Source organism: Martes martes (genome assembly GCF_963455335.1).
Source record: "Martes martes genome assembly, chromosome: 7".
In the NCBI taxonomy this organism is placed as follows: Eukaryota; Metazoa; Chordata; class Mammalia; order Carnivora; family Mustelidae; genus Martes; species Martes martes.
This window is the reverse complement of record NC_137894.1, coordinates 118,295,373-118,319,776: the sequence shown is the minus strand read 5'-3', so window position 1 is coordinate 118,319,776 and position 24,404 is coordinate 118,295,373. Positions and strand designations below refer to the sequence as shown.

The 24,404-nt window shown below is 45.1% G+C and overlaps 1 protein-coding gene across 2 annotated transcripts in view; it reads right to left on the bottom strand.

Moving 5' to 3' along the window:
• KCNK10 (potassium two pore domain channel subfamily K member 10) overlaps window positions 1–24,404 on the bottom strand; it is a gene marked incomplete at both ends in the record, with an annotated part of 126,340 nt that overhangs the window by 16,776 nt on the left and 85,160 nt on the right. For both annotated transcript variants that reach the window (XM_080808956.1, XM_080808955.1), the window contains one exon: window positions 19,929–20,089. In XM_080808956.1, the coding sequence (XP_080665082.1) occupies window positions 19,929–20,089 (161 nt within the window). The remainder of the gene's footprint in view (window positions 1–19,928; window positions 20,090–24,404) is intronic.

Genomic DNA, 24,404 nt, shown 5'->3' with positions numbered 1-24,404 from the left:
CCCATGTCTGGGTCTCCATCCAGCCCAGGGATTCAGTAGCTCTTTGACACCCTTAAAAAGATTTTTTTTTCTGCTTAAATTATCTATTAGTTGGTTTCTCTTCAATCAGCTAAGCTGCCTGCCTGCCGGTGCCTCTCGTGGAGGTCAGGGTAAGCTGGTCTCCACCTCCGGCAGGCAGGTCAGGGACATAGCCCCAAGGGGTCCTCATGACAGGCAGAGAACTCTGAACTCCAAGACCAGCCCAAACTTGAACGTGACGTGATATATAACTGCTCAGGCAATCTCCCCAAGATTTCTATGTCTTCAGAGAAGTCCTGTCAGAAATGACAGCTAGTCTCGGCTGTGGTGTGGAAGGGGCTGAAAGCATTCCTGGGAAGGAGGGCTGGAGAGAGCAGGATCAGACCCTGGGCCAGCTGAGGCAGAGGGTCTGGCCCCTTCAGGAGGGGACCAGTGGCACTACCCAGAGAGGCTGCCAGTCAGCACGGAGACTGGCAACCCAGACAAGTGAACAGGGAAGACACAGGCTACGACCAGGACTGGGGACACGTCCGGGGCAGCTCCCGCAGGCACCAGAGGGCAGAGGACCCTGGGAAGGGGGGCTGCGGTGGGGCCCGCTGTGTGCCAGTGCAGCTGCATTTGGGGCTAAAGATGCAAAGAGAAAAGATTCCTAAGCACAATTATCGACATGTGAACAGTAGATCTCTTTGGACGATGGGTCTTCACGTGATTTTATTTTCTTCTTTGTACTCTGTTTTCCAAAGTCTCTACGATGGCCATGTTGTCTTTGTCATCTTTGCAATGAAGGAAAAAGGAAAGCCTGGAAGGGAGAGGGATAAGGAGGAGAAAAGGGAGAGAGGCAACGGGGGACCGTGCTCCTGAATGATGCGTGGCTCCCTTGAGAAATCACAACAAAGTCTTTGACAAGGCAGCCTGTCTTTTCTTTTGGGAAAGAGATGATGGCCATGCCCTTGAGGGAAAACTGGAGGAGAGAAGGAGTCTATACTCCCCACAGGAAAGTGAAGAGAGGGGCCTTATCTAAGCCTTCAGGATCCCAGGGACAATTTGCCAACAGTGGCAGTGGCCGCCGCGAGGACATGGCCTTGTTCCAAGGCGGTAATTGCATCCTGCCTGCTGTTCTGCCACCTCCTCATCCCACAGAACGTGGCCACCCCCTTCCTGAGCAGAAGTGCCGGGGAGCCCCACTGTTGGCAAGCAGCCACTGGCCTTCTCTTGCCTATAATTCCAGATCTTTTCGCAGCTTACTCGCTAAAGAGAATGAATCGGTTACTGGTGCTCACAGTCTCCTGTCATGCTTCTGTTCTGTCTGCTGGGATGTTCTTCCCTTTTCTATGCTTGTCAAACTCCTGTTGGCTCCTCAGAGCACAATTCCACTTTTGCCTCCCTCAGGAAGCCCTCTGCCTTCTGGCGGGAGTGACCGTCTCCCCCGGCTGTCTCTGTTCCCGGTGCGTTCCCCCGTCAACGGACCCGCACGTCCCCCATTTGCTGTCCAGCTACATGCCTGTCTCCCTGTCGTTGTATTGAATATGCAATGTGTCTTTCTACACTTGCTCCCTCTTTGTTAGCACCCGGGGAAAGCAGGAGAGCAGCTGTTGAAGGTAAGCCAACGTACGAAGGACGTAAAATAAAACTGTTGAGCCACCAAGAGATACACTATCAGGGTTTTGTAATGTCAGATGTACATATTACACAGAGACCCAGACGATGGACATACACACACGTCACACAGTACACATTTTCAGGATGAAACTGAATATTAATAGCACGGAACTGTCTCAGTGGGAGAGTCCGGACTATTTGAACATGGCTATTTATACAAGGATAGAAATTCTACGCATGTACTCCTGAAGTTACATAGGAGCTCCCTGGATGGCTTTCCCCCCCCCCCCTTTACAACCCCATTTAGAGTATAACACTGTAGGAGGTGACTGGAAAATCTGTGAGGTGTTTTTGGTCATCACACCGATCAGAGGGGCCCTCCTGGCCTGCGGCGGGAGGGGGCAAGAAGATTCAGACATCCTGTCTGCGAGAGCCGGTGCCAGACCAGACAACAATCCCAAATTTTGTGTGAGTTTTGACTACCCCTCTGAGGAAACTTCATGTTTATACTTACCTGACCTGAGAACTTAACTCCCTTTCACGTATAAATATACATACATCTGTGCGTGCGCGCACAGTTTTTTTTTTCAGCATAATTTCAATATAGGCTGAACTTTATAACACTATGACTCCAACCTACATTGCAAAAAGGCTGAACTTTGACTAACTGGAACCCTGCTATGAATTGTTCTCCCTTTTGGAAAAGGACATCACGGTGGGGGTGGGGGGGACATCCCCTGTGGCATCTTCATCACTGGGAGGACACACCCAAGCTAACCCACGTCTGGAGCCAAGGAGCTCACCGCTCTGGTGGCTCCCAGAGGATTTCATGACCAAGCGTCTATGACTAAAGCATATTATTTTATTCTAAATGGCCTACCTTTTATCTCTCCTTCATATTGGAGCTAGAAAGTAATATTGAAACCAGCAAAATTAGAGGCATACATCAGTTGCACTCTCTTTGAGGTTCATTTCAGTGTTGTAAATGGGCACCAAGGAACACTTGCTATAAAAGAGGGTGTTGGGTATGACGGGGTTGAGAAGCACCGGATGAAAGTCAACTGTACATCGTATTCGAGGTCAACTCGAAGAGTCTGTAGAATTTCACTTATGGGTATTGCCTGATGAGACAGAAGTCCCTGGTACATAAATACCATATGCCATGTGCAATAAGCAGTGTCAGGGGACAGCTCCCCTCCTGGGCCACCCTCCCGCCAAAATAATGGCAATTCAGAGGTTAAGCCCAGGGCATTTTTTTTCTCCATTGACATTTATTGGCACATGATGCTACCTTTGGTTTCCAGGTCATCTTCCCTATCAAAATGTATGACGATGCTCATTCACTCATTCATCAGGTATGGAGTACGGGCTCTCCAGGTGCCAGGTGCTGGGCTGGAGACTGTGCTGAGGAGCAGACAGGACAGGGCTCCCCAGAAGCTCTCAGGCTGATGGGGACGGCAGGCATCAAACATGTAACTCCAATTCAGGGAGATGAACGTTATTCTAGGGGTGTATAAAGTGCTATGGGAGTTCCGGGTGCTGACCTCATTTAAAAGTCAGATAAAAAGGGATGCCTGCATGGCTCCGTTGGATAAGCATCTGCCTTCAGCTCAGGTCATGATCCTGGGGTCCTGGGATCGAGTCCCACATCGGGCTCTCTGCTCAGCAGAGAGCCTGCCTCCTCCCTTTGCCTGCTGCTCCCCCTGCTTGTGCGCTCTCTCGCTCGCTTTCTCTCTCTCTCTGACAAATAAATAAGTAAAGTCAGAAAAACCTCCCTGAAGAGCTGACATTTACCCTCAAAGCTGGAGGGTGATGGGGACTGTCCAAAGCACCATAAATACCCCATCCCAAGATGAGATCACGGCACATTCAGTGTAGACACGGGCCTTTTGGCTTTCCCCTTCGGGAGCGGAGATCTCACCCTCAAATACAGCCCTCAAGGACCTCACTACAAGAAAGCACACTGACAGTAACTTTTTTTTTAATTTTGATACCAGCTTTTCACAAAATACGGTTAGTCAGTTCACCTTTTTGTTGCTTCCCTAGTAATAAGAGAAGAATTTGAATTCAAGACATTTCTAGAAATATTATTAACACTAAAGGCATGTGATCATTTTTTAAAAATAGAAAAGGGATAGGAAGCAGTGTGCCCACTCTTCAGGCAGGGCGGCAATCTCATCAGCCCTCAAACTGCCCCCCACAGTGGCTCCCAGAAGCAGGTGTCACATGGTTATGGGGCCATCTGGACAGGTCCTCTTCCTCTTCTTCCCTGGAGAAAAGGTTCACGAGCCTCCAAAAGGAAGGTAAAAGAGAAATGTGCCTCATAGAAACACAGAGCCCAAAGCAGCAGAGGCAAGAAGCAAACGGCGATGTCAGAAAAAGGATGAAAGCCAAAGAAAGTGGCCAGACCCCTGCGAGAACGCCATATGGCCTTGATAGGTCTGCGTTTTATTTTAAATGTTGATACTTGCTTTCTTGTTAGCGTTGGTGCCAACTCTGTTTCAGTACTCAGTAAAATTCATTTTTTAAAAAATCACACAGAAGCTCTCTGTACTCTATTCTTAAAATCATACATAAATTCCTATCCTTTTTTTAACTGCATGCTATATGGCCCCGTTCCTTGTTCAGACTACATACACGGCAAAGCGGTGTTAAATTGGAAGGGAAAGTCCTGTTGACTGATCGGAGATGCCCAACACATTTGTTTGTACCTACTCAGCAGGAAGAGGTAACCAGGCTGTTGGGGGGGCGGGGGTGCAGATAGGTAGGCAGCCAAATAAATAGGCTCGTGTGGAAGGACTATTGATGTTTCTGTTAAATTCACTACTGCTGGGACACCTGGGACGCTCAGTCGGTTAAGGTTCCAACTCGATCTCAGCTCAGGTCTTAATCTCAAGGTTGTGAGTTCAAGCCTCACACTGGGCTCCATGCTGGGTGTGGAGCCTACTTTAAAAAAATAATAAATAAACAAAAAAATAATATTTTTTTAAAAAAAATAAATAAACAATAAACAATAAATAAACAAAACAAAACAAAATAATTGACTCGTGCCAGAAACAACAGAAACAACTAACAGAGGGGATCTCACTCCATCTAAACAGAGCCACAGCGGCAAGCACATAGGATCTGAACACGAGAGACAGGGCGTGGCACAGCAAAGCCCCTTTTGATATTTGGGGGCCAGGTGTCTTTGGGAAGGAAGTCTGGGAATATTTTGATGCTTTATTAAAAATATGAACTGGCCTTTGTGTTCAAGGTCTAGGGAAAGCACACACAAGCTGAGAGGCAATCAGCATGTAGCTAAAATAAATTCTTTTTCATTCTTTGACTTTCCTTTTACTAGAATCTACATACGTGATGGGACATCAGGGATACTTCGGCATATACGGTTACAGCCTATTAAATGCACCCAAAGATGCAGAGCTCAGACAGAACAGCAGGGGCACACTCAGACCTTCTGTATTCTTTCTCTGAGTCCTGGCCAAGGCATCTTTTCTTTGTAGGACAATGTCTGATAACGAGGTTTGTCCCAGACCCAAGCCCTCCTGCCTATCAGATTCCCTCTGTTACTGCTGCTCCCTAAACTCCTCCAGCCCATGCACCTTCAAGCCCATTCCCAAGAAGGGTAGGACTGAGGGCAGCATCAGCAAGCATCTCTTCTGCATTCAGATTTGTGGGGGTGCTGCACGGCCTGCGCACTCTGGGGGCGTGGAAAGGAATCTGGTTCATCTCCCCTTCTCCAATCAATTCACAATCCCAGTAAGTATTTACTGAAGTATGTATGCCTCCCAAGTGCTTAGTGTTGAGCAGGTATGACAAGGGTATGGGAAAAGAAAAGGCATGGAAGTTCTACATTCAAGGCCCGCATGCTTTTCTTAAAAAGAACAACCCATTGTTATGCAACATAAGACAGGTGCTGCACTGAAGGTGTGTGTGATGTCAAACACAAGCTAGAATTCACAAGTCCCTCCTCTGGGCCCTCATCACTAATGGCACGCTTGTCCTGACAGTAGCAGCATTTACTGAGCGCTGACCAGGTATCAGGCAGGCTCTCAGGCATCAACTAAGTAGGAAAAGAGGGAGCTACTACTTTAACCTCATTTTTCAAATAAAGAAATGGGCACAAAAATAGGCACATAGATCAATGGAACAGAAAAAAAGACTCCAAAATAAACCCACAGTTATATGGTCAATCAATCTTAAACAAAGGAGGCAAGAATGTCCTATGGGAAAAGACAGACACTTCAACAAATGGTGTTGAGAAAACTGCTACCTGCAAAAGAGTGATCCCGGACCACTTTCTGACACCACGCAGAAAAATAAGTTCAAAATGCATTAAAGACCTAAATGTGAGACCTGAAACCATAAAAATCGTAGCGGAGAACACAGGCAGTAATTTCTCTGACATCAGCCACAGCAATATTTTTCTAGACAGGTCTCCTGAGGTACAGGAAATAAAAGCAAAATTAAACTATTGGGGCTTTATCAAAATAAAAATCTTCTGCACAGTGAAGACAAACAATCAACAAAGCTGACAGGAAAAAAAATGAAAATAAAAAACAAAAACAAAACAAAACAAAAACCTGAAAGACAACCTACAGAATGGGAGAAGGTATTTGCAAATGACATATCTGATAAAGGGCTAGTATCCAAAATATATAAAGAACTTATGAAAATCAACACCCCAAAAAGAAGTAATCTAATTTAAAAAAGGGCAGAAGACACGAACAGACACTTCTCCAAAGAAGACATCCAGATGGCCAACAGACAGATGAAAAGATGTTCAACATCACTCATCATCAGGGAAATGCAAATCAAAACTACAGATGTCACCTCCTACCTGTCAGAATGGCTAAAATCAACAACCTAAGAAACAACAGGTAGGGCGAGGATATGGAGAAAGGGGAACCCTAATGCATTGTTGCTTGGAATGCAAACTGGTACAGACATTATGGAAAACAGTATGGAGGTTCCTTAAAAAATTAAAAAATAGAACTACCCTACAATCAAGTAATCACATGACTGGGCATTTACCCAAAAAATACAAAAACACTAACTAAAGGGGAACATGTACCTCTATGTTTATAGCAGCATTATTTACACTAGTTAAATTATGGAAGCAGCCCAAGTGTCCGTTGATGAATGGATAAAGAAAATGTAATGTGTACACACACACACACACACACACACACAATGGAATACTATTCAGCCATAAAAGGGAATGAAATCTTGCCATTTACAACAATATGGATGGAGCTAGAAGGTACAATGTTAAGCAAAATAAGTCAGAGAAAAACAAATATCATATGATTTTACTCAAATGTGAAATTTAAGAAACAAAGCAAATGAGCAAAGAGAAAAAACAGACAGAGAGACAAACCAAGAATCAGACTCTTAACTGTAGAGAGCAAACAGATGGTTCCTGGGGAGTGGCAGGGGCAGGGGGGGCGGGGAATGGGTGAAATAGGTGATGGGGATTAAGTAGTACACTTGCCGTGATGAGCACCAGGCGTTGCAAGGAAGTACTGAATCCCTATACTGTATACTTGACACTAATATACTACTGTATGTTAACTATACCGGAATTTAAATTAAAAGCTTAATTTTAAAAATTTTTAAAAAATTTTTTAAAAGAAAAAGGGGCATAGCCCAAGGCACATGGCTGGTAAGTGGTGGATCAGGGCTTAGGCACTGAGGCAGTGGCTCCAGAAGGAGTCTATCTGAGCCCCCATCTCATCATGGACGTCAGTTTTTATCTATGTCTGTTTCTTCCTGGGGAAGGAACGTCTCCTGTGCCTCATCAGATATCCCAGTGTTGAGAACCCAGAAGGCATTATTTGATAATGGCTTATTAAAGTGACCTGGGGAGAGGTAGGAAGGAGCAGCCACAATGGGAAGCTGGAGAATGAAACATTGCGAGGCAGATAAAACAGTGTCAGCGCAACAGCAAGGCCAGGTGGACACCGGACATCCCCAGCATGCAGAGACCCCAGTTGGCCTGGCGTCGGGCCGCCCTCCCTGCCAGCAGCTCTGCTGCAGGGCCGGAGCTGAGGAAGCACGATGGGGAAAAGCACAGGGACGCAGATGGAGCAGAGGGTGGGGAGCTATGAGGGCAGGTGCAAGAGGGAGACGAGCCACAAGGCACCGCCTCACCATTTTGCCTCCAGTGTGACCGGACAGCATCTGTTGGGGCAGCCAGGACGTGAGGAGGAATCCGCGATTTATCAAATGCTGTCTCTGCAGCCTTTGAAAGTGGAAGAAAAAGAAAAAAAGCAGAAAACAAGTGCTGGCGAGGATGTAGAGAAATTGGGACCTGTGTGCTTTGCTAGTGGGAATGTAAAATTGTGCAGCACTGTGCAAAACAGTCTGGCTGGTCCTCAAACTGTTAAACATAGAATGACCGTATGACCCAGGAATTCCAGATCTAGGTCTGGCTCAAAGGAACTGAAAACAGGGACTCAGAGAGATATTTGCACACTTGTGCTCGCAGCCGCATTATTCCCAACAGCCGAAAGGTGAAGCAACCCAAGTGTCCATCGGTGGTTGAACAGATAACCAAAGACGTGGTATATACACAGAGTGCAGTATCACCGAGCCTTAAAAAGGACGGAAATTGTGACTGGTGTTACAACATGCAGGACTCCTTAAAGACATGACGTTAATGAAACAAAGCAGTCACAAAAGGACAAGTCCTGCCCAATTCCACTTAGAGGAGGTGTCCAGAGTGGTCAAATTCTCAAAGACATAAAATAGAACAGCAGTTGCCAGGGGGCTGGGAGAGGGCAGAGTGAGGAGTGAGTGTTGGATGAGTACAGTGTTTCAGTCTGGGAGGATGAAAAAGTTCTGGAGGTGAGTGGTGGTGATGTTTGCACAACAGTGTGAATGTCGTTAATGCAGCTGAACTGTACATTTTTTTTAAATGGTGAAAATAGTAAATTTCCCACAGAAAAAAAATATGCTTAAGGAAAAACACTGAAGCAAGTTTCTAAATTATCCCACTAACTCTTGGGGTTACCTTAAATGAGAAGAGAACCTCTTTGAAAACAGTGACTATGGCCAGGACAAAAATGTTAATTCCGTGGGGGAAAAAAAAAAGAAACCAGAATGACAAGGAAAAAGCGCTGATTTGAAAAGCCAGTTTTGCTCAGTCCCTTTGTACTCAACTTTTTTGAGTATAAGAATCCCTTTTAAACATTAAAAAGAAATTCCTCGATACCCACACAATAGAATGTTTTGTGCCCACTGATTGAATTCTTCATGATGATTCCTCCACTTACGTTCGTAAAAGGGTAGTATATATGCAGAGACGTACTATTTATTCTGTCTATCAGCCATGTTTGAAGCACAAAAAGTAATGCTCTGATCCTTTAAAATAGCACCACAGGCCCCTAGGAACCCACTGACCACAGGGTGAGAACCACAGTTCTATGCTAGCAAGACACGGTGTAAAACCGTTAAGTCAAAAAGGCTGCAATGCACAAATGAAGCTCTTTGCAGAAAATAAAAAGCAAAGCATTTACACCAGAAAGACAAAGTGTGTTTCCTCTAACGGGAATGCACATGTCCTAGGCTAGACTTAACTCAGCCAGCCCTGCCTTACACAGAGCTCTTAGAATCCAGTTGTCTTCTAAACAATCTCCCTTTCCTCAAGCAATGGGAAATTTATCAATGACTACTGACATACAGTTGCTTAGAACTCACGTTCGTTGCTGCCCTGGTATAAATATGCTGATCATATACCTAGCACTGTGATGGGCAGACTCAGCTCGACAAGGGCATTTCTCAATTTTAATTTGTTGTAAGCTACACTGGAGTGGGTTATTACTTGCTTGACTCACAGAGGTAGTATGAGGCTAAACGTGAAAAGAAAAAAAAACATTTTTTTTAACATTGACATATGTAACCATAAAACAGAAAAGAGTTCTATAAAAAGGCAAAGGACTATTACTCTATTATATCAGTGCCTTCCAGCGTGACCAAACTAGCCTGTGAAAACTGGTGATGAAGGGTGAACACGGGAAATCATCATCCACCTGTTAAGCTGGTTTTATGAGACTAATAAAAAAAAAAGTGAGTCCTAATAAAATTCTTGCATTAAATTTATTAACTCAAAAGTACCTGGAAGTTTTATTTTTTAAAGATTGTATTTATTTATCTGAGAGAGACAGAGAGATCACAAGCAGGGAGTAAGGGAGAGGGAGAAGCTGTCTCCCCGCTGAGCAGGGAGCCCAATGCAGGACTCAATCCTAGGACCCTAAGATCATGACCTGAGCTGAAGGCAGATACTTAACCAACTGAGCCATCCAGGCACCCAATGCCTGGAAGTTTTAGAAACAGGTTACCATGTGGTAGATCTAAAGCATCACTGGACTTGCGGTGGCCCCAACATGCACAGATATAAAATGTCTTAATAATACCCCTGAGATTCTAGAAAGTGATCATGTGTTCAATGGGCAAGTCCTAACAGATAATGAATATCCATAAAAATCTTCCCCAGATTTTCCTCCATTGGATGACCGTTGAGGAAAAGCTTCTTCTACAACATTTCTTGAGTTTAGGACTGAGTTAAATCCCCACTGAGAATTAAGGTCTTGGTGTTGGTTCCCTCAAACTCCACATTCTTAAAACCATTGAAGCAGAGTGTTGAGACAACCCAATAAAACCAGGAAAAAGAGAATGCTTTTGAGGGCAAGACCAACCTTCTCAGATCACCAAGAGGCTTGGCTTCGAGCTTTGTGTTCCTCTTATTGTCAACACTAAGCGAGTTGTATGAATGGGGCAATGAGGTGAAGAGCAGAGAGTGCAGAATATCATCTGCCTGGCAACTTCTCTCTTGCAGGTGGCCCAAGACAAGGCAGCCAATGGGACAGCATAAGCCCCTCTTTTATGAGCTCACCTCTGCATTAGTCACAAACTAGACATGAGCAAAGGGGCATTTAAATCCTAGATGAATGTCCAAGACAAGGGAACAGCAAGAAAGAGCTGTTTGCTAATAATGAACCAATAGTAAAGAGACAGCACGGGTGCACAGAGAAGAATCAGAGGCTATTGTCCAACTCAAAGTATTGACAGATCATATGAGGTTGGAAAACCAAAACCCTGGGAAAGCAGAGAAAGACAAGGCCAATATTAACTTTTCCTCAGCTAGCCATCTTTATCTGTCCCCAGGTCTTACAAAACCTTTCATGGGGACTCTTCTGAACCATCAGATGCCAACCCCACCTTACAAGAGAAAGAAGGTAGGAAGGATAGTGGAAAGACTAAATCTATGCATGCACACTGGGGCATGGCCACCTGCTTTGGAATCCTTGCTCTATTGCTTATGGGCTGGGTGACCTTGGGCAGGTCACAGAGCAGTCTAAGCATTCCAATCTCATAAGATTAAGAAGATGATAATGGTCTCTCTGGGAAGGCTGTGGGGCAGATGACTTTGGGTAAAGCTCACAACCCAGCGTCCAGCATACTGTAAACTCTCGAAGCAAATTAGTAACTCATCTCTAGACTTCGCTACTGAAGTGCCATAATACTCAGTCTGACCTCGACTAAATCCTACTGGACAAATGACAAATCCAAGACTCTCTACAAAGGTCCTACACATAGGAGCTCACAAGTGATTAGCCATCCCCAAGTAACAATCAGATTCCCAGAAGTTACCTGTGATTAAAGCTTACCAGAGAGAGAAAGACTTTGTTAAAGCTGCCCTAAAAATGTTTAAATGTTAAATACTATGTGGGAAGTATTTTATATAGTTATATTTTAGGCAGAATTTGAGAGCTCTAATGTTTATAGAAAAGAGAGAAATGCATTTTAAAAGCCATTAAAGCCTACAGCGATCTCAGATGGTAACAGGAAACACCAAACAGACACCAGCTAGCTCCCAAAGATGAACCAAGAGAGAGGAAGAATTGCACATTCGATTGGTCCTTATGGGGTCAGCTAAAAGCAGTGCTGAGATGGTTTGCCTGCTAAAAAATGCCAGCCAGAACAATCACTGTATATATATATCATCAGGGTCAGGCCCCAGGCATTTTCCCTCATGGGGGAGAAATGATCTTATTCCCAGAGAATAACGTTTCTACAGCCCTCTTTAAGGACTCACGTGACAGAGGAGAGCTCTGGGCAGGAACGGCACCAACGCTGAAGAAGCAGTTAAGACCATTGGTAGGGACCCTGGAATCAAGTGGAAGATTTAGCCAGGGGAGCTGGGCATGCATCTTGGGACCTGTGAGGCAACTGGCCCCTCACATTTCAGCAGAGCTGTGGCTTAACTGGGGCAATTTTGCCCCAAGGGGACATTTATTAATGTGTGGAGATGTTTTTGGCTGTCATAACTGGGGGTACTCATGGCCCCAGCATCTAGGAGTGGAAGCCAGAGATACCACCAAACATTGTACAATGCACAGGGCAGGGCTCATGACAATAATCCAGTCCCAAGTGTCAATCGTGCCAAGGCTGAGCAACCTTGACTTACAGGAAGAGAGAAAAGAGGGGGTCTTTCATGGATAGACTGTGTCACAGTCTGTCATTACCAGATGTTGTTCAGTGGGGCACCCAGGTGGCTCAGTCGGTTAAGCAGCTGCCTTCCAGTCAAGTCATGATCCCAGTGGCCTGGGATCGAGTCCCATATCGGGCTCTCTGCTTGGCGGGGAGTCTGCCTATCCCCCTCCATTTGCCTCTCCCTCTGCTCGTGCGCGCTCTCTCTCTCTCTCTCTCTCAAATAAAGAAATAAAATCTTTAAAAAAAAAACAGATGTTATGCAGTCTGCTTTGTGAATGTCACTTATGGATTATGTCTCAAGTTCACATCCATGCTTATCATTAAAGCCAGACAATATCCTTAAACTAATTTAGAAGAGGCCTGCTTGATAAAGCTTTAAAAATATTTACCTTCTTTGAAATTGTTTTTAAAACTACCTCCCACCCCCTTCCAGTCCCTGAGGGAAAATAAGAAAGCAATTGTTCACATTAAAACCAGGATCTTCTCTCTGATCAAAATAAATCCACACCATCCATGTAGCATGAATTCCACTGAGTTATGTCTCAGGAATTTTCAATACAGTATACACCAGTGTAGGTGTGATACAGAGGCAAACAGACATGTACACATATGTGTACACACACACACACTCACACTTGGGCACTCTCAGCCCACCACCTCGCCCTACCCCCCGCCTCTTTAGGCTGGTGTGCATAACTAATACTGGATGCATGTCTCCACTACTGATAGAACCAGAAATTGTAGCTGAACCCACAGAGCTGAAAAGAATACCCAGTTTCCAAAACAAGAGCTTTTCTCTTCTTGAAATGACAGTTCTTTTGAGTTAAGCCCGTTGCCCCTGGGGGCTAGCTCAAAGAGCACTTGCAAGTAACAGAAGGCTCCTGCCATGTGTGCCCTTCAGAGTCCTTCCCTGACTCATGCCAGGCACATGGCAAGGGCCCCCAGCAGTCCTTGGCTTCCACCATCAGCCCCTGCCTGCAATCCAAAGTGATTGATTAGCCCACTAATTGAACATCATTAGCAGATTGAGACTGTCATCACCCCATCTTAAGCATCTCACAGCCTCTAAAGTCCCCAAACAATCATGGCACTGATAAGCCTAGGGCAATGTGTTATTATTTGTCAGCTACACCAAAGCTCCTTTGGCTCCAAATAAACATTTCTGCTATAACCATGCCGGGAAGAAGCCAAAGAAGAAAAAGGGTGTCTCTTGGTTTTAAAGGTAATATCAAAAAAGCTTGCTGTTCAGCCAGATGAAGAGAGGCAGCTGCTTCCCACCAGAGGCCAAAGTCCAGCTCAGAGCAAGAAAATGGGATCCAGTCCCAAATCTGACCAGGTTTCCTATACCATCCTATCAGGTGATAGTCAGCCTGGCCCAGCAAAAGAGCCAGCCCACAGCGGGGGGTAGGGAGAAGCTTCCCGCTTCCAAAATCTGCTTCGGAACCCAAGGCCAGCCTTATTTAAAATCCCAAATAATTATCTTCCTTGCTAACTGCCCAGATTTCCCTCTGGAAACCCAGGAAGAATTATTTTTACTTTATGTTCTATAAATACTTATAAATCATCTCCATAAATTAGCACGACATGTTCAAAAATCTTACACCCTAGGTTGGTTTCCTAGCATGGATTAATATATTTGACAGTAAATATTTTTGGCCCACCTGGAAGAGGTTAAGGCAGGATTACTGGTTCAAGTCCAGGGTATACCCCCAACTCACTATGTGGATCTAGGCACGTCATTTAAGTAATCATGGGCTCCATTTCTCAGATGTGAAATGAGCCTCACAGAGTAGTGTTCCCCAAAGAGTGACCCAAAGGCCAACTGCACCTAAATTTTAAGGGTGCTTATCACCCTAGAGTGGGGCACACAGATAATCCTGGACATCACTTGTACTCATGCATTCTCTCATCCTGGAAATCACTTCCTGGAGCTCAAACAATGCATTCCAGGCCCCCTTTGTGGTTGGGTGGGGCTGAGTGACTAGTTGGAGCCAATGGGCCAAAAGACAGAAGCTCCTAAGGGCCAGGGTGCAATGCCCAGCTCTCTTCCTCAGCCTGGTGGGTTCCCAGGGTTACAGCAGCTCTTGCAAGGGTAGGAGAAAGATAGGATTGTTGGATACCCCAGCATAAGGTAGTCTTCCCTGACAGATTCAAGGATCCCAAAGACCACCTGAGTTATGACAAGGAGGGAAGATAGCTTCTCTATGAGTGGTCTGTGCAGCTAGTACTTGACTGGCACCTGACCCAGATGCTGTCATTTGTTTACTCCAACTTCTTCTTTGCTACCAGAATTCTCATTTTGTTCATCATAGCAAGGTAGTCAGCCCCAGGAGATGAAGATGATTCCTCTGTGCCAAGGGTTCTGAAACTTTAGCAGGCATCAGAATCACCCAGAAAGCTTCGTAGACACAGATTGCTGGGCCCCAATTTTGGTAAGAATTTTCATTTCTAACAAGTTCCCAGAGAATCCTGATGCTGATGGCCCAGGGAACCAGACTTTGAGAACCAGGGGTCTCAATCAATGGATCCCATGTTTCTCTGTCAGATACACACTTTCTTAACTTCCCCTGTAGGTGGGAATGGTCATACGACCCAGTCCTGGTCAGTGAGACAGAGGGAAGTCTGCAGGGTAACTTCTAGGGAAGGTTTTTCTCCCATAAAAGGAGACATTTGTCTTGCCTTAAATGTGGCTGAGTGAAAACATGACATTTAGTCCTGAGGCAGCCATCTTGCAAACCATGTTGAAAAGATAATATGCCAAGGACAGCAGAGCAGAAAGAGAGAACAAAACACGGGTAAACTCATGTGGAGTTGTGATTTATAACAGGAAACAAACATTTGGTCTTCCTCCCATGACTGGCACAAAGGTCCTAAAACCCTTGGAATTTCCTGTGATGACAGTGACAAAGGTGTTTTTGTTACATCAACGACATGACTTTTGGATCACCCAGGGATGGGGGCTGGTTGCCAGTGAACCAACCAGAAATAGACATTTGAAACTTTCAATCCCACCCCCGATTCTGAGGAGTGGGAAGGGGCTGAAGGTTGAATCAATCATTAATGGCCAATGATTGAATCAATCATGCCTCGGTAGTGAAGCCTCCATAAAAACACAAAAGGAGGCGATTCAAGGAGCTTCCAGGCTGGTGAACCAGGAAACGTCTATGTGCTACTGTGTCAGGCCTCAACTTCCACAGGGACAGAGGCTCCTTTATTCAGAACCTCTCTACACATGTTCTCATCTGGCTGTTGACTTATATCCTTTACAATCCTTTGGAACAAACTTGTAATCTAGTGAGTACACTGGTTTCCTGAGTTCTGTGAGCCACTGTAGCAGATTTATTGAACCCAAGGAAGGGATTGTGGGAATCTGTGATGGACAGCCATGTGGTCAGAAGCAGAGGCAACAACCCGGACTCATGCCTGGCATCTGAAGTGAAGGGCCATCATGGGACTGAGCCCTTAACCAACGGGATCTGATGTTACCTCCAGGTAGATAGAGTCAGAATTCAGTTGAACTGTAGGACAACCAGCTGGCATCAAAGAATTGCTTGGTGGTGTAGGGGGAAAAGTCTGCACATCAAAAATGGTACCATGATGCTCAACTTCTCACTGCACCAAACCAGAAACTACCTTCCTCCAGGCTTCTCGCTATGCAAGATAAGTAAGTGTTGAACTTTAACCCATGGTTAATCAGTGTTGGGGCAATGTCTATCTTCCTGAACTCATGTTCCACGTGAAAGGACTTCAGCCAGAGGAACATTCTGGGGGCTCAGTCAGACAAGTGACTTACAGGTGGCCTTGGCGGAAGGGACTGAGCTCCTTCACCTCAGCCCCCTTCTTCCCCCATCTGAAACCATCTGCTACATCGAGGTATACTTTGATTTTTCTCTCTATGATTTAGCAAGGTTAGTGGGGCTGACCCTGCTCTCATTGACGGGGCCGGGCTGCCGATGACTAGAAGAGAGGGAATTTCTAAAGTGGCCCATAAAAATATCCCACTCTAATCCCCAGGACCTCTGCTGTGATGAGCTACCACTCCCAAAACTATGATATATCATATGGCACAGCTGACCTTATGAGAGGAAAATTATCCACGTAAGCCTGATCAAATCCCAGGAGCCCTTAAAAGCAGGGCACTTTCTCAGGTTGGTGGCAGAGAGACAAAGGGAAGTCCGAGAGATACAAAACACCAGAAGAATCCCATGTTTGCTTTAAAGACGGAGGGGCCATGTGTCCAGACGGAGGGGCCACTCCAGATGTCTAGGAGTTCAGACATCTCCTAGAAGCTGAGAATGGGTGGCCTCTGCCTGACAGCCAGCAAGGACACAGGAATCTCAGTCCCACGACCACTGGCAACTGATTTTTGCCAAAATCCAAATGAGCTTGGAAGCAGATTCGGCCCACCCCAGCCAACACCTTCATTTCAGCCCCATGCTCTGCTGAGCCCAGCACCCAGCCAAGCCTGCCTGGACTTCTGACCTACAGCACTGTGATACGATAAACGGGCGTTGTTTAAAGCTTCTGCACTTGTGATAATCTGTTACACATCCATAGAAAACTAATACAGCAGGGAAGTCCTTCTGATTCAGGGTGAAGTGGTTAATAAGTCTTTTTGGCATCAAAACCAAAGCTATAGGACACCTGGTGGCTCAGTCAGTTCAGGGTCTGCCCTGGGCTCAGGTCGTGATCTCCAGGTCCTGGGATGGAGCCCCGTGTCAGGCTCCCTTGCTCAGCAGGGAGTCTGCTTCTCCCTCTCTCTCTGTACCTCCGCTTATGTTCTCCTGCTCTCTTAAATGAATAAATAAAATCTTAAAAAAAAAAAAAGCTATATCCTCCTTTCAGCTTACCAGCAATAAAGCTGACTTCTTAAACTTCATCTGACTCCCCCATTTTTCAATTATTTCTGATTTCAGAAGAAAAAAAAAAAAGAAGGGGAAAAAAAGGATTTATTTATTCATCTGATATAAACCCCAGTAGGTGGGTATTATATTACTCTGCAGCCAAAAGCATTCCTAAATAATACATTAACCTCCAGCAACTCTTTAAAATGAGGCTCAGACCTGGGATAAGGGAGAAGGACCCAAATCATGTCACCTCAGAATACAGGCACCCAGAAGGCTTATTTTATATTTTATCTTTACTTCACTAAAAATCGTCTCTTCCCTATAGCTGAGAGAAAACACAGCAGATGAAAAAAAAAAGACTTAATCCTTAAATGGATGGAAGGGGGAAAATATATCTTCCCCACGGGAACTAAAAATCCATAACCTCCGACTTCAACGAAGTTTATAAAATTTTTAAAATTTTCAGTTTTCAAGTAATCATCTAAGAGTAGCTGGCCTTTGAGATGTCATTTAAATGAATGGCAAAGCGCTTTGAGATTTTTCCACCAAAACTACAGGCAGCCAGCAAAGTGCAGATGGGTTGTTTGTGTATTCAGGAAGCACGCTTCTCCTCCTCCTGGAACTCAGTCACTCCTTCCAACAGCACCCTCCTCCGATGTTCTGCAAATGCATACATCGCAGGCTGCCAATTCCATAATACACTGCGGTTTCCTTCCTAAAAGACTCCCAGTCTTTGATGGCACCGCAAGGAACTGAGTGCCATCAGCATAAAAATGAGATGCAGGGTTTTTAAGGCTCTGTCCCACAGTCCTTCGAACCACCCGTCTGAGAGGCAGCTTTAAGGGAAGGAGACTTATACTCTCTACTTGTAGTTCGAAATTCATTAGGGGAAACTAGTCCCCAAATTCAGTAGCAGATGTGGTCACAATGATGGCAATCTCTTCCTTCATTTAGAATACAGTAACTAATTTTTTTTTTCTAAATGGGGAATTTCAAAAGCTTTTAGTGCCATCCTTTCTTTCTACAAATAAGGAAACTTAGATCTAGAGAAGCTACATAAAAATAAAAATGCCGGGTCAGTCGTTTCTCCATTTGAATCCTGTTCTGAGTGTTCTATCCACCAGACTCCTGTCTAACTTGGAGGGCTGTGAGGCCCTGGCTAACGGGGCACCTCCGAGAAGCTCAAAACAGCTCCTGGAGATGGGTTTGGAGATGGAGACTTGCCATGTCTGGTTTAGGGAGACCCGAACATCTGAGAAGCAGAAAAGCTGAGCCTTGACGGTTTCCATGGTGACCACTGAGCTCAAGTCTATGCTCTAATGAGCCAGCTGGCCAGCCAGCACCTGGGAGCAAAGGTTGTGGGACATTCCAGGAATATCCACGCACCGCTGAGCTCCTCAGAGGAAATCAAATGGGTGGCTAGGCTGCTAATAAGGGCTTCTTTCAGAACACAGATACGCAGCAGATCTGAACTCTGTGTGTCTGGCCTCTCACAAGCTCTCTTCATACATCATTCCACTTAATCATCACCAAAACCTTCTAAAGTAGATTCAAATTCTCTCCTCCTCTTTCTCACCAATGAATAAACTGAGGTCGCTCACCCAGGATCACTGAGCTCATAAAAGATAGCTCTAAGCTAATTCTCCTGCCCCATTCCTCCACTCTCTCAAACCTGAAACCGCTCACCTGGGGAGTGCCCCTGTCTTTTTCTGAAGAGAAGTCGTATTCTTGTCTCAGAGAGAAAAACAAGTGCGGCGTTAGAGCTCACCACTGATCTCTCTTTACCCACCATTGCTAGATTCCGAAAAGGTCTCAAATAGTCATTTTTAAATATTAAGTCATCATCAGAAACAACTACCTGAAGAAGGTTTGAAAGACTCGAGAACTAGGTCAGTAACGAAAAAGAGAGCAGAAATGATGTTACACCGGAGCCAAACTAGTTTCCTGTGAGATCATATGGATAAGTGTTAGTTAAAGGGCATTGAGAAGCCCAAGCCAATGGCTTCTGCTCCACAAACATGTCACTGAGGCCAGGAATGCCATCTTTAGTAAATAAATTCCTTGAGTTGAGTTTTTGTCCCTTGTTTAAAGATAAGTATTCCCAGGAAGAAAAAACCCACTAAGATAATGGCAATCATCAACACCTTAGTATAAGTTAGTACATCAGTGTGCTATTGCTGAGAGAGCACTCAGAAGTGAGAGGACAGAGAGGGTGAGGCCATGAAGAGACAGATACAAAGCATGATGCAGTATCTGGAAAAGGCAGGCTTCTGGAAGAGGTCTTAGAAGCCAGGATCTGCCTAAAGATACCAGACCTATAAATAAAAAGGAGTGAAGAGTTTCCAATAACAAAACAAATGGATTTACTTCTTTACTTTATTGCCAATGCACTTAGCAACCTATCTTCCCTCTTTAAGATGGAACTGAGCACGCCTCCTATCTTCAGAAAATCTCATTTGGGCACACCTATACTTAATCCTCCTTGTTGTGATTCCAGAAATACCACTGTAAAGAAGGAAACTGCTAAAGAGAAGGGAGTTTAGGCACAGTGCTTGTGACTACCATTGGCCAAAACAGAAAATACAATTATGACATAAAACTCTTCCATTAAAAGTGACAATGAAAAGAATAAATGAAACAAGATGGGATCAGGAGGGAGACAAACCATAAGAGACTCTTAATCTCACCAAACAAACTGAGAGTTGTTGGGGTGAGGGGGGTAGAGAGAGGTTGGTAGGGTTATGGACATTGGGGAGGGTATGTGCTATGAAGTGTGTAAACTTGGTGATTCATACACCTGTACCCCTGGGGCTAATAATACATTATATGTTAATAAAAAAATAAAAATACATTTTTTTAAAAAGTGACAATGATATGATAACACCCTAATCATTCATGCTAGATCCCGTCGGGCTAAAAAGCCAGTTGGATTGCAGAGGTGAGGGTTTAAATAGACGCGGTACTCACTCGAAAGACCTTCTCCACTCTTGCAATGCTCTTCCCAAAGATGGTTCCAAGTTGGTCTCCAATTCCAGCCAATAAGAAACCAAAGAGTGGAATTCCAAAGATGGCATACAAAATACAAAAGATTTTGCCTCCTTCAGTGCTTGGAGCAATATTCCCATACCCTGGTGAGAAACAGTAAAAAGAGAGAGAGAGAGAGTGGTGAGGTGGCCAAGAAATGAAAGAGCTGAATCAAACAGTCCACAGATTTCTTACAGGGTTTCTATGCAATCCCACTGCACAAGCTTCAGGGAGAGGAGCATCATCAAAAATCTAACATTCAGGGGACGCCTGGGCGGCTCCGTCGGTTAAATGTCTGCCTTCAGCTCAGGTCATGATCCCAGGGTCCTGGGATCAAACCCCACATCAGGCTCCCTGCTCAGCAGAAAGCCTGCTTCTCCCTCTCCCACTCCCCCTGCTTGTGTTCCCTCTCTCGCTGCGTCTCTCTCTGTCAAATAAATAAAACAATTTTTTTTTAAAAATCTAACATTCAGAACATTGTTCCATTACCTCTCTTCCTTCTCTCCCTGGGAAAAGTTTTAAGGAGATCCAGCCTTCCTGGATCTTAATGTGTTTAATTAGATTACATTTTAGGAAATTCACAGTCACCTAGCATTGCACTGCTGATGAAAACCAGTATCTTCCATTTCAGAAACACCAAATATCTTGGACATATGTGTTCAGGGAGATGTGAAGGTCCAAGGAGGGCTCACCGTTGCCCTTTCTAGATTGGAAAAGAGCTTCTCCTTTAGTCTCTTCCCACAAGCCTCCCCTCCACTTGACAGACTGGCTGTCTTCCACATTGGGTCCTCTAGGCTGATGGGTGCTCTGCATTAGGCAGGGTGTGTGGTCTAGCACAAATGCAGAAAGGACCCATGGATCATACAGCCCCATCCTGAGAAGCCTGAAAACAGCAGAGCAGCGAAGGAAGACCGTGCCTCTTTCCGCACTGACGGTGATGTTTAGCTCTACTTGGCTCTTTTTTCCTTGACTGGGAACTCTGCATCGTGTCTGCGTCCTGCCTCTCCTCCCACCCGCTTCTTTCATCAAAGGCTATCAGGCACTAAAGACATGTTTATTGGTGGAATGGATGTTTGAATATAAAAGAATCTTTTTATAGCCATGTCTATAATATGTATTTCAAATAGTGCTTGAAAACACCAACATCTGCATTCTTAAGAATTCTGCAATTATGTAAGTAAATTCTGTATAGTGAGCACTGGGCTTCCTCTGTGTGAATGGGGCAAAGGGAAGTAGTACTGAGGGGAAAAGGCTATGGTATTGGCATGAATTATAGAGAGATGAGAATCTAAATTTCTCGATATTCAATTTCATGCCAATGAATACTGCCGATGAATATCGCAGTATTATGCTAATTACCATCTGGAGAGTCACCCAACAGTTCTCCCCTATTAGGGTAACTCAAGTGGGGCCTGTTTCCAAATCCATGCAATGGGTGAGTTACTGGGTTCATGGTTGTGAGCATGCTAGGCTTGCGGCACATTGGCCAAGGCCAATGTTGATGCTGCCTGTCCTGCATCTCCTACAAGCCTCGAGAACTCGCTGCTGCTGTCTGCTTTTGGGTGGTGAGTCACCTGGCTATTTTCCTTCTCAATTTTCTTGTCAGGATCATTCAAACCTTTTATCATGAAATTATCTAAATTACAGTTTCCATTTCTCAGATGAGTGTTCAGGCAAGCCTTCCTCCTGTTGTGTTCCTTTTACTCAGCACCATTTTCATTTAATTGTGCAAAAGAGGCTCTTGGAACTTTTCTCAGGTGCTTTCAGGAACTTGGACAAAACCATTTTTCTAAGTGTTGCCCAGGGAATAAATGTGCCTACACAGCTTCCTTCACACAGGTCGATGGGGACCTGCGGAAACGTCCATGACTCTTGCTTGACTGTCTCCGAGCCGCCTGATCACTGTCAGGGAAGGTGGGTTTTCTTCCCTCTCAATATCTCAGAAGGAAACATGCTGTAGACACAGCACAGACAGACAAACTGAAGCTTCGAGCCTGCTGAACAGGCATCTCGTTAGTCCCGACAAGAAGTGCACATACTTCTCCCAGCTTTTGGTGAGGACCTTCCCCCCTGCCTGGGTCAGGACTGTGTTCAGGGAACTTGCTCGTAGCGTCCAAAGAGCATGACAAAGAAGAGAGAAGACAGACGGTCCGGATCCAATTCTACCTCACTGCACCCGGTTGTCCCCAGAGTCTTTTAACCTCCACAAACCCTGGTGTCAGAGGGGTTTGAGGATCACGTGGAAAAATCGGTGAGCTGTAAAGTACCATATGAATGCAAAGTAGTAGTATTATTCATAGTATTATTACTACAATTGGCTCCTTATTTACTCAGTGTTTCACAGACTAGAACACTAAGTTAAAGTTATAACAAAGATCTTGGGTAAGGACACCAGTAAGTAAAATCCGCTAATACTCAAATAAGTCTTTAAATATATTCAAGGCCATGACTTCATACTGGGCATAAGGTAATTTCCGTTCTTGAGTAACGCTGTGTTTGTGCATTGTGTGTGTGTACATGTGTGTGTACGTGTGTGTATATGTGTGTGTTTGTGTGTGTGTCCCCTGCCTCTGAGGAGCTATACGGGAAAGCTGTCCCAGGGGAACCCTCAACCCTGTTGTTCCAGACTTTTAACGCTTTGGGGTTTTGTTCTGAGACAATGGGAAGGCCACATTCCTGGATATTTGGCTCTACTTTACTGAGCCTGTAAGACTGCTCTGCTCCTCCACCCAGGATCTTTGGCAGAACCTTGAAGGAGGGGGGACTGTTATATAGACTGGAGACTGGAGACTGGAGAGCTTCCTGTTCTGACACTCCCACTTCCTGACTCTCGGATCTTGAGGATTTCCCTAACCTTTCTGCCTCACTTTCCCCTCTCTGACATGGGGCTATTGACAGCACAGTTACTAAAGATGAAAAGAGGGGCACCTGGGCGGCTCAGTCAGTTAGGCACCGACTCTTGGTTTCAGCTCAGGTCATGATCTCAGGGTCATAGGATCAAACTCGATGGCAGGCTCTGCACTCAGCAGGGAATCTGCTTGGGATTCTCTCTCTCTCTCTCTCTACCCCTCCCCCTAAAAAAAATAATAAACCTTTAAAAAAAAAAAGATGAAATGGGTTACATGTGAAGTATAAGTTGCCTATGGAGATTAAATACATGTAAATCATGACACAAAGTAAGCACTCAGTAAGTACTAGCCATGATCATCTTGCCCGGGGTTTTCTGTAGGAAGGAATCACTTCTGAGCAATATGTTTCCGGGAAAACTAAGCCCCAGGAGAAAACAGATGGTTGGTTCCTGTCTTCCCTCCAGAAACTCCACCATCTCCCACAGTGCCAGGGCAAGGGACAGAATGTCTGTACCGTCAATGGGGCTGGCTCAGTGAGTTGGATGGGCCACCGCTCCCTTTGGGGTGTGGGAATCTCTCGGCAGAGCTAGGGGCAGCAACGTCTGGGAAATGAGATGGGATGACATGGCAGCAAGAGAGGCGGTTGGCCGGAGAGAACTAGCCCAGAACATTAGAACTGGCTTTAAGGAAAGCAAAAGAAGTCCAAACAGTGACTTTTGGTAGGAGAGGACCAGCCCAGCAAGGACCGACCGTTACGAATGAGGAGGACCGAGGCAGGGCTTGGCTGTGTTTACCTCTCGCCAGAGAACAATTCCTGGCCCTTTTTGAGGAGAAAGCTGGTGTTTAAAGAAGGCTGCCCAAGTCGCTCACGTGTAACACTTCCATTTGCTATTTACATGCCAAAGTCAGACGTTTGCCAAACCATGTGCCGTTCAGCCCTGTTATTTGGTGAAGAGTGTGCATTCTAGAACCAGAATGTCTAGGGGTGCTAAGCTGGCTCTCTGGGGGTGAAATCTGTGCATCGACACTAAGAAGGGCCCCATGCTTGGTTTATTGATCTGCTGTTGCCATTTTGATCTTCTTAATCATTTTTTAACAAGGGACCACATTTTCGTTTTACACTGGGCCCTACGCATTTTGTAGCTCATCCTGCTGAATATAGCTAGGCTCGCCTGCTTACTAGCCGTGAGATAGTGGCCAAGTTACTGGACATCTTGGAGCCTCTGTTTTCTCATAGTCATCTGAGCTAATAACAAACCTACTGGATATGCTGAATGCGAGACTAAGTGAGATAATTATGTGGATCCCAGTGCCTGGCACCTATGAGCTCAGTAAATGTTAGTCCCAATGACGGCTCCTTCCAAAGCCACAGGTGAGCCCCCAGTTCAGGTGCTGGGTAAGTAGAAATTAGCTACTCAGGTACTTTGGCAGGTACGACTCTTAATTAAGTCTGGGCAAGTGACAGTTACTAGCTACTACCTGGGATCTGAACAGGTGCTCTCTCTGATTTCAGTAGAGTCAGGTGATTCAATATGAAAATGTCTCGAAGACTGAAATCTATTAGCATCCC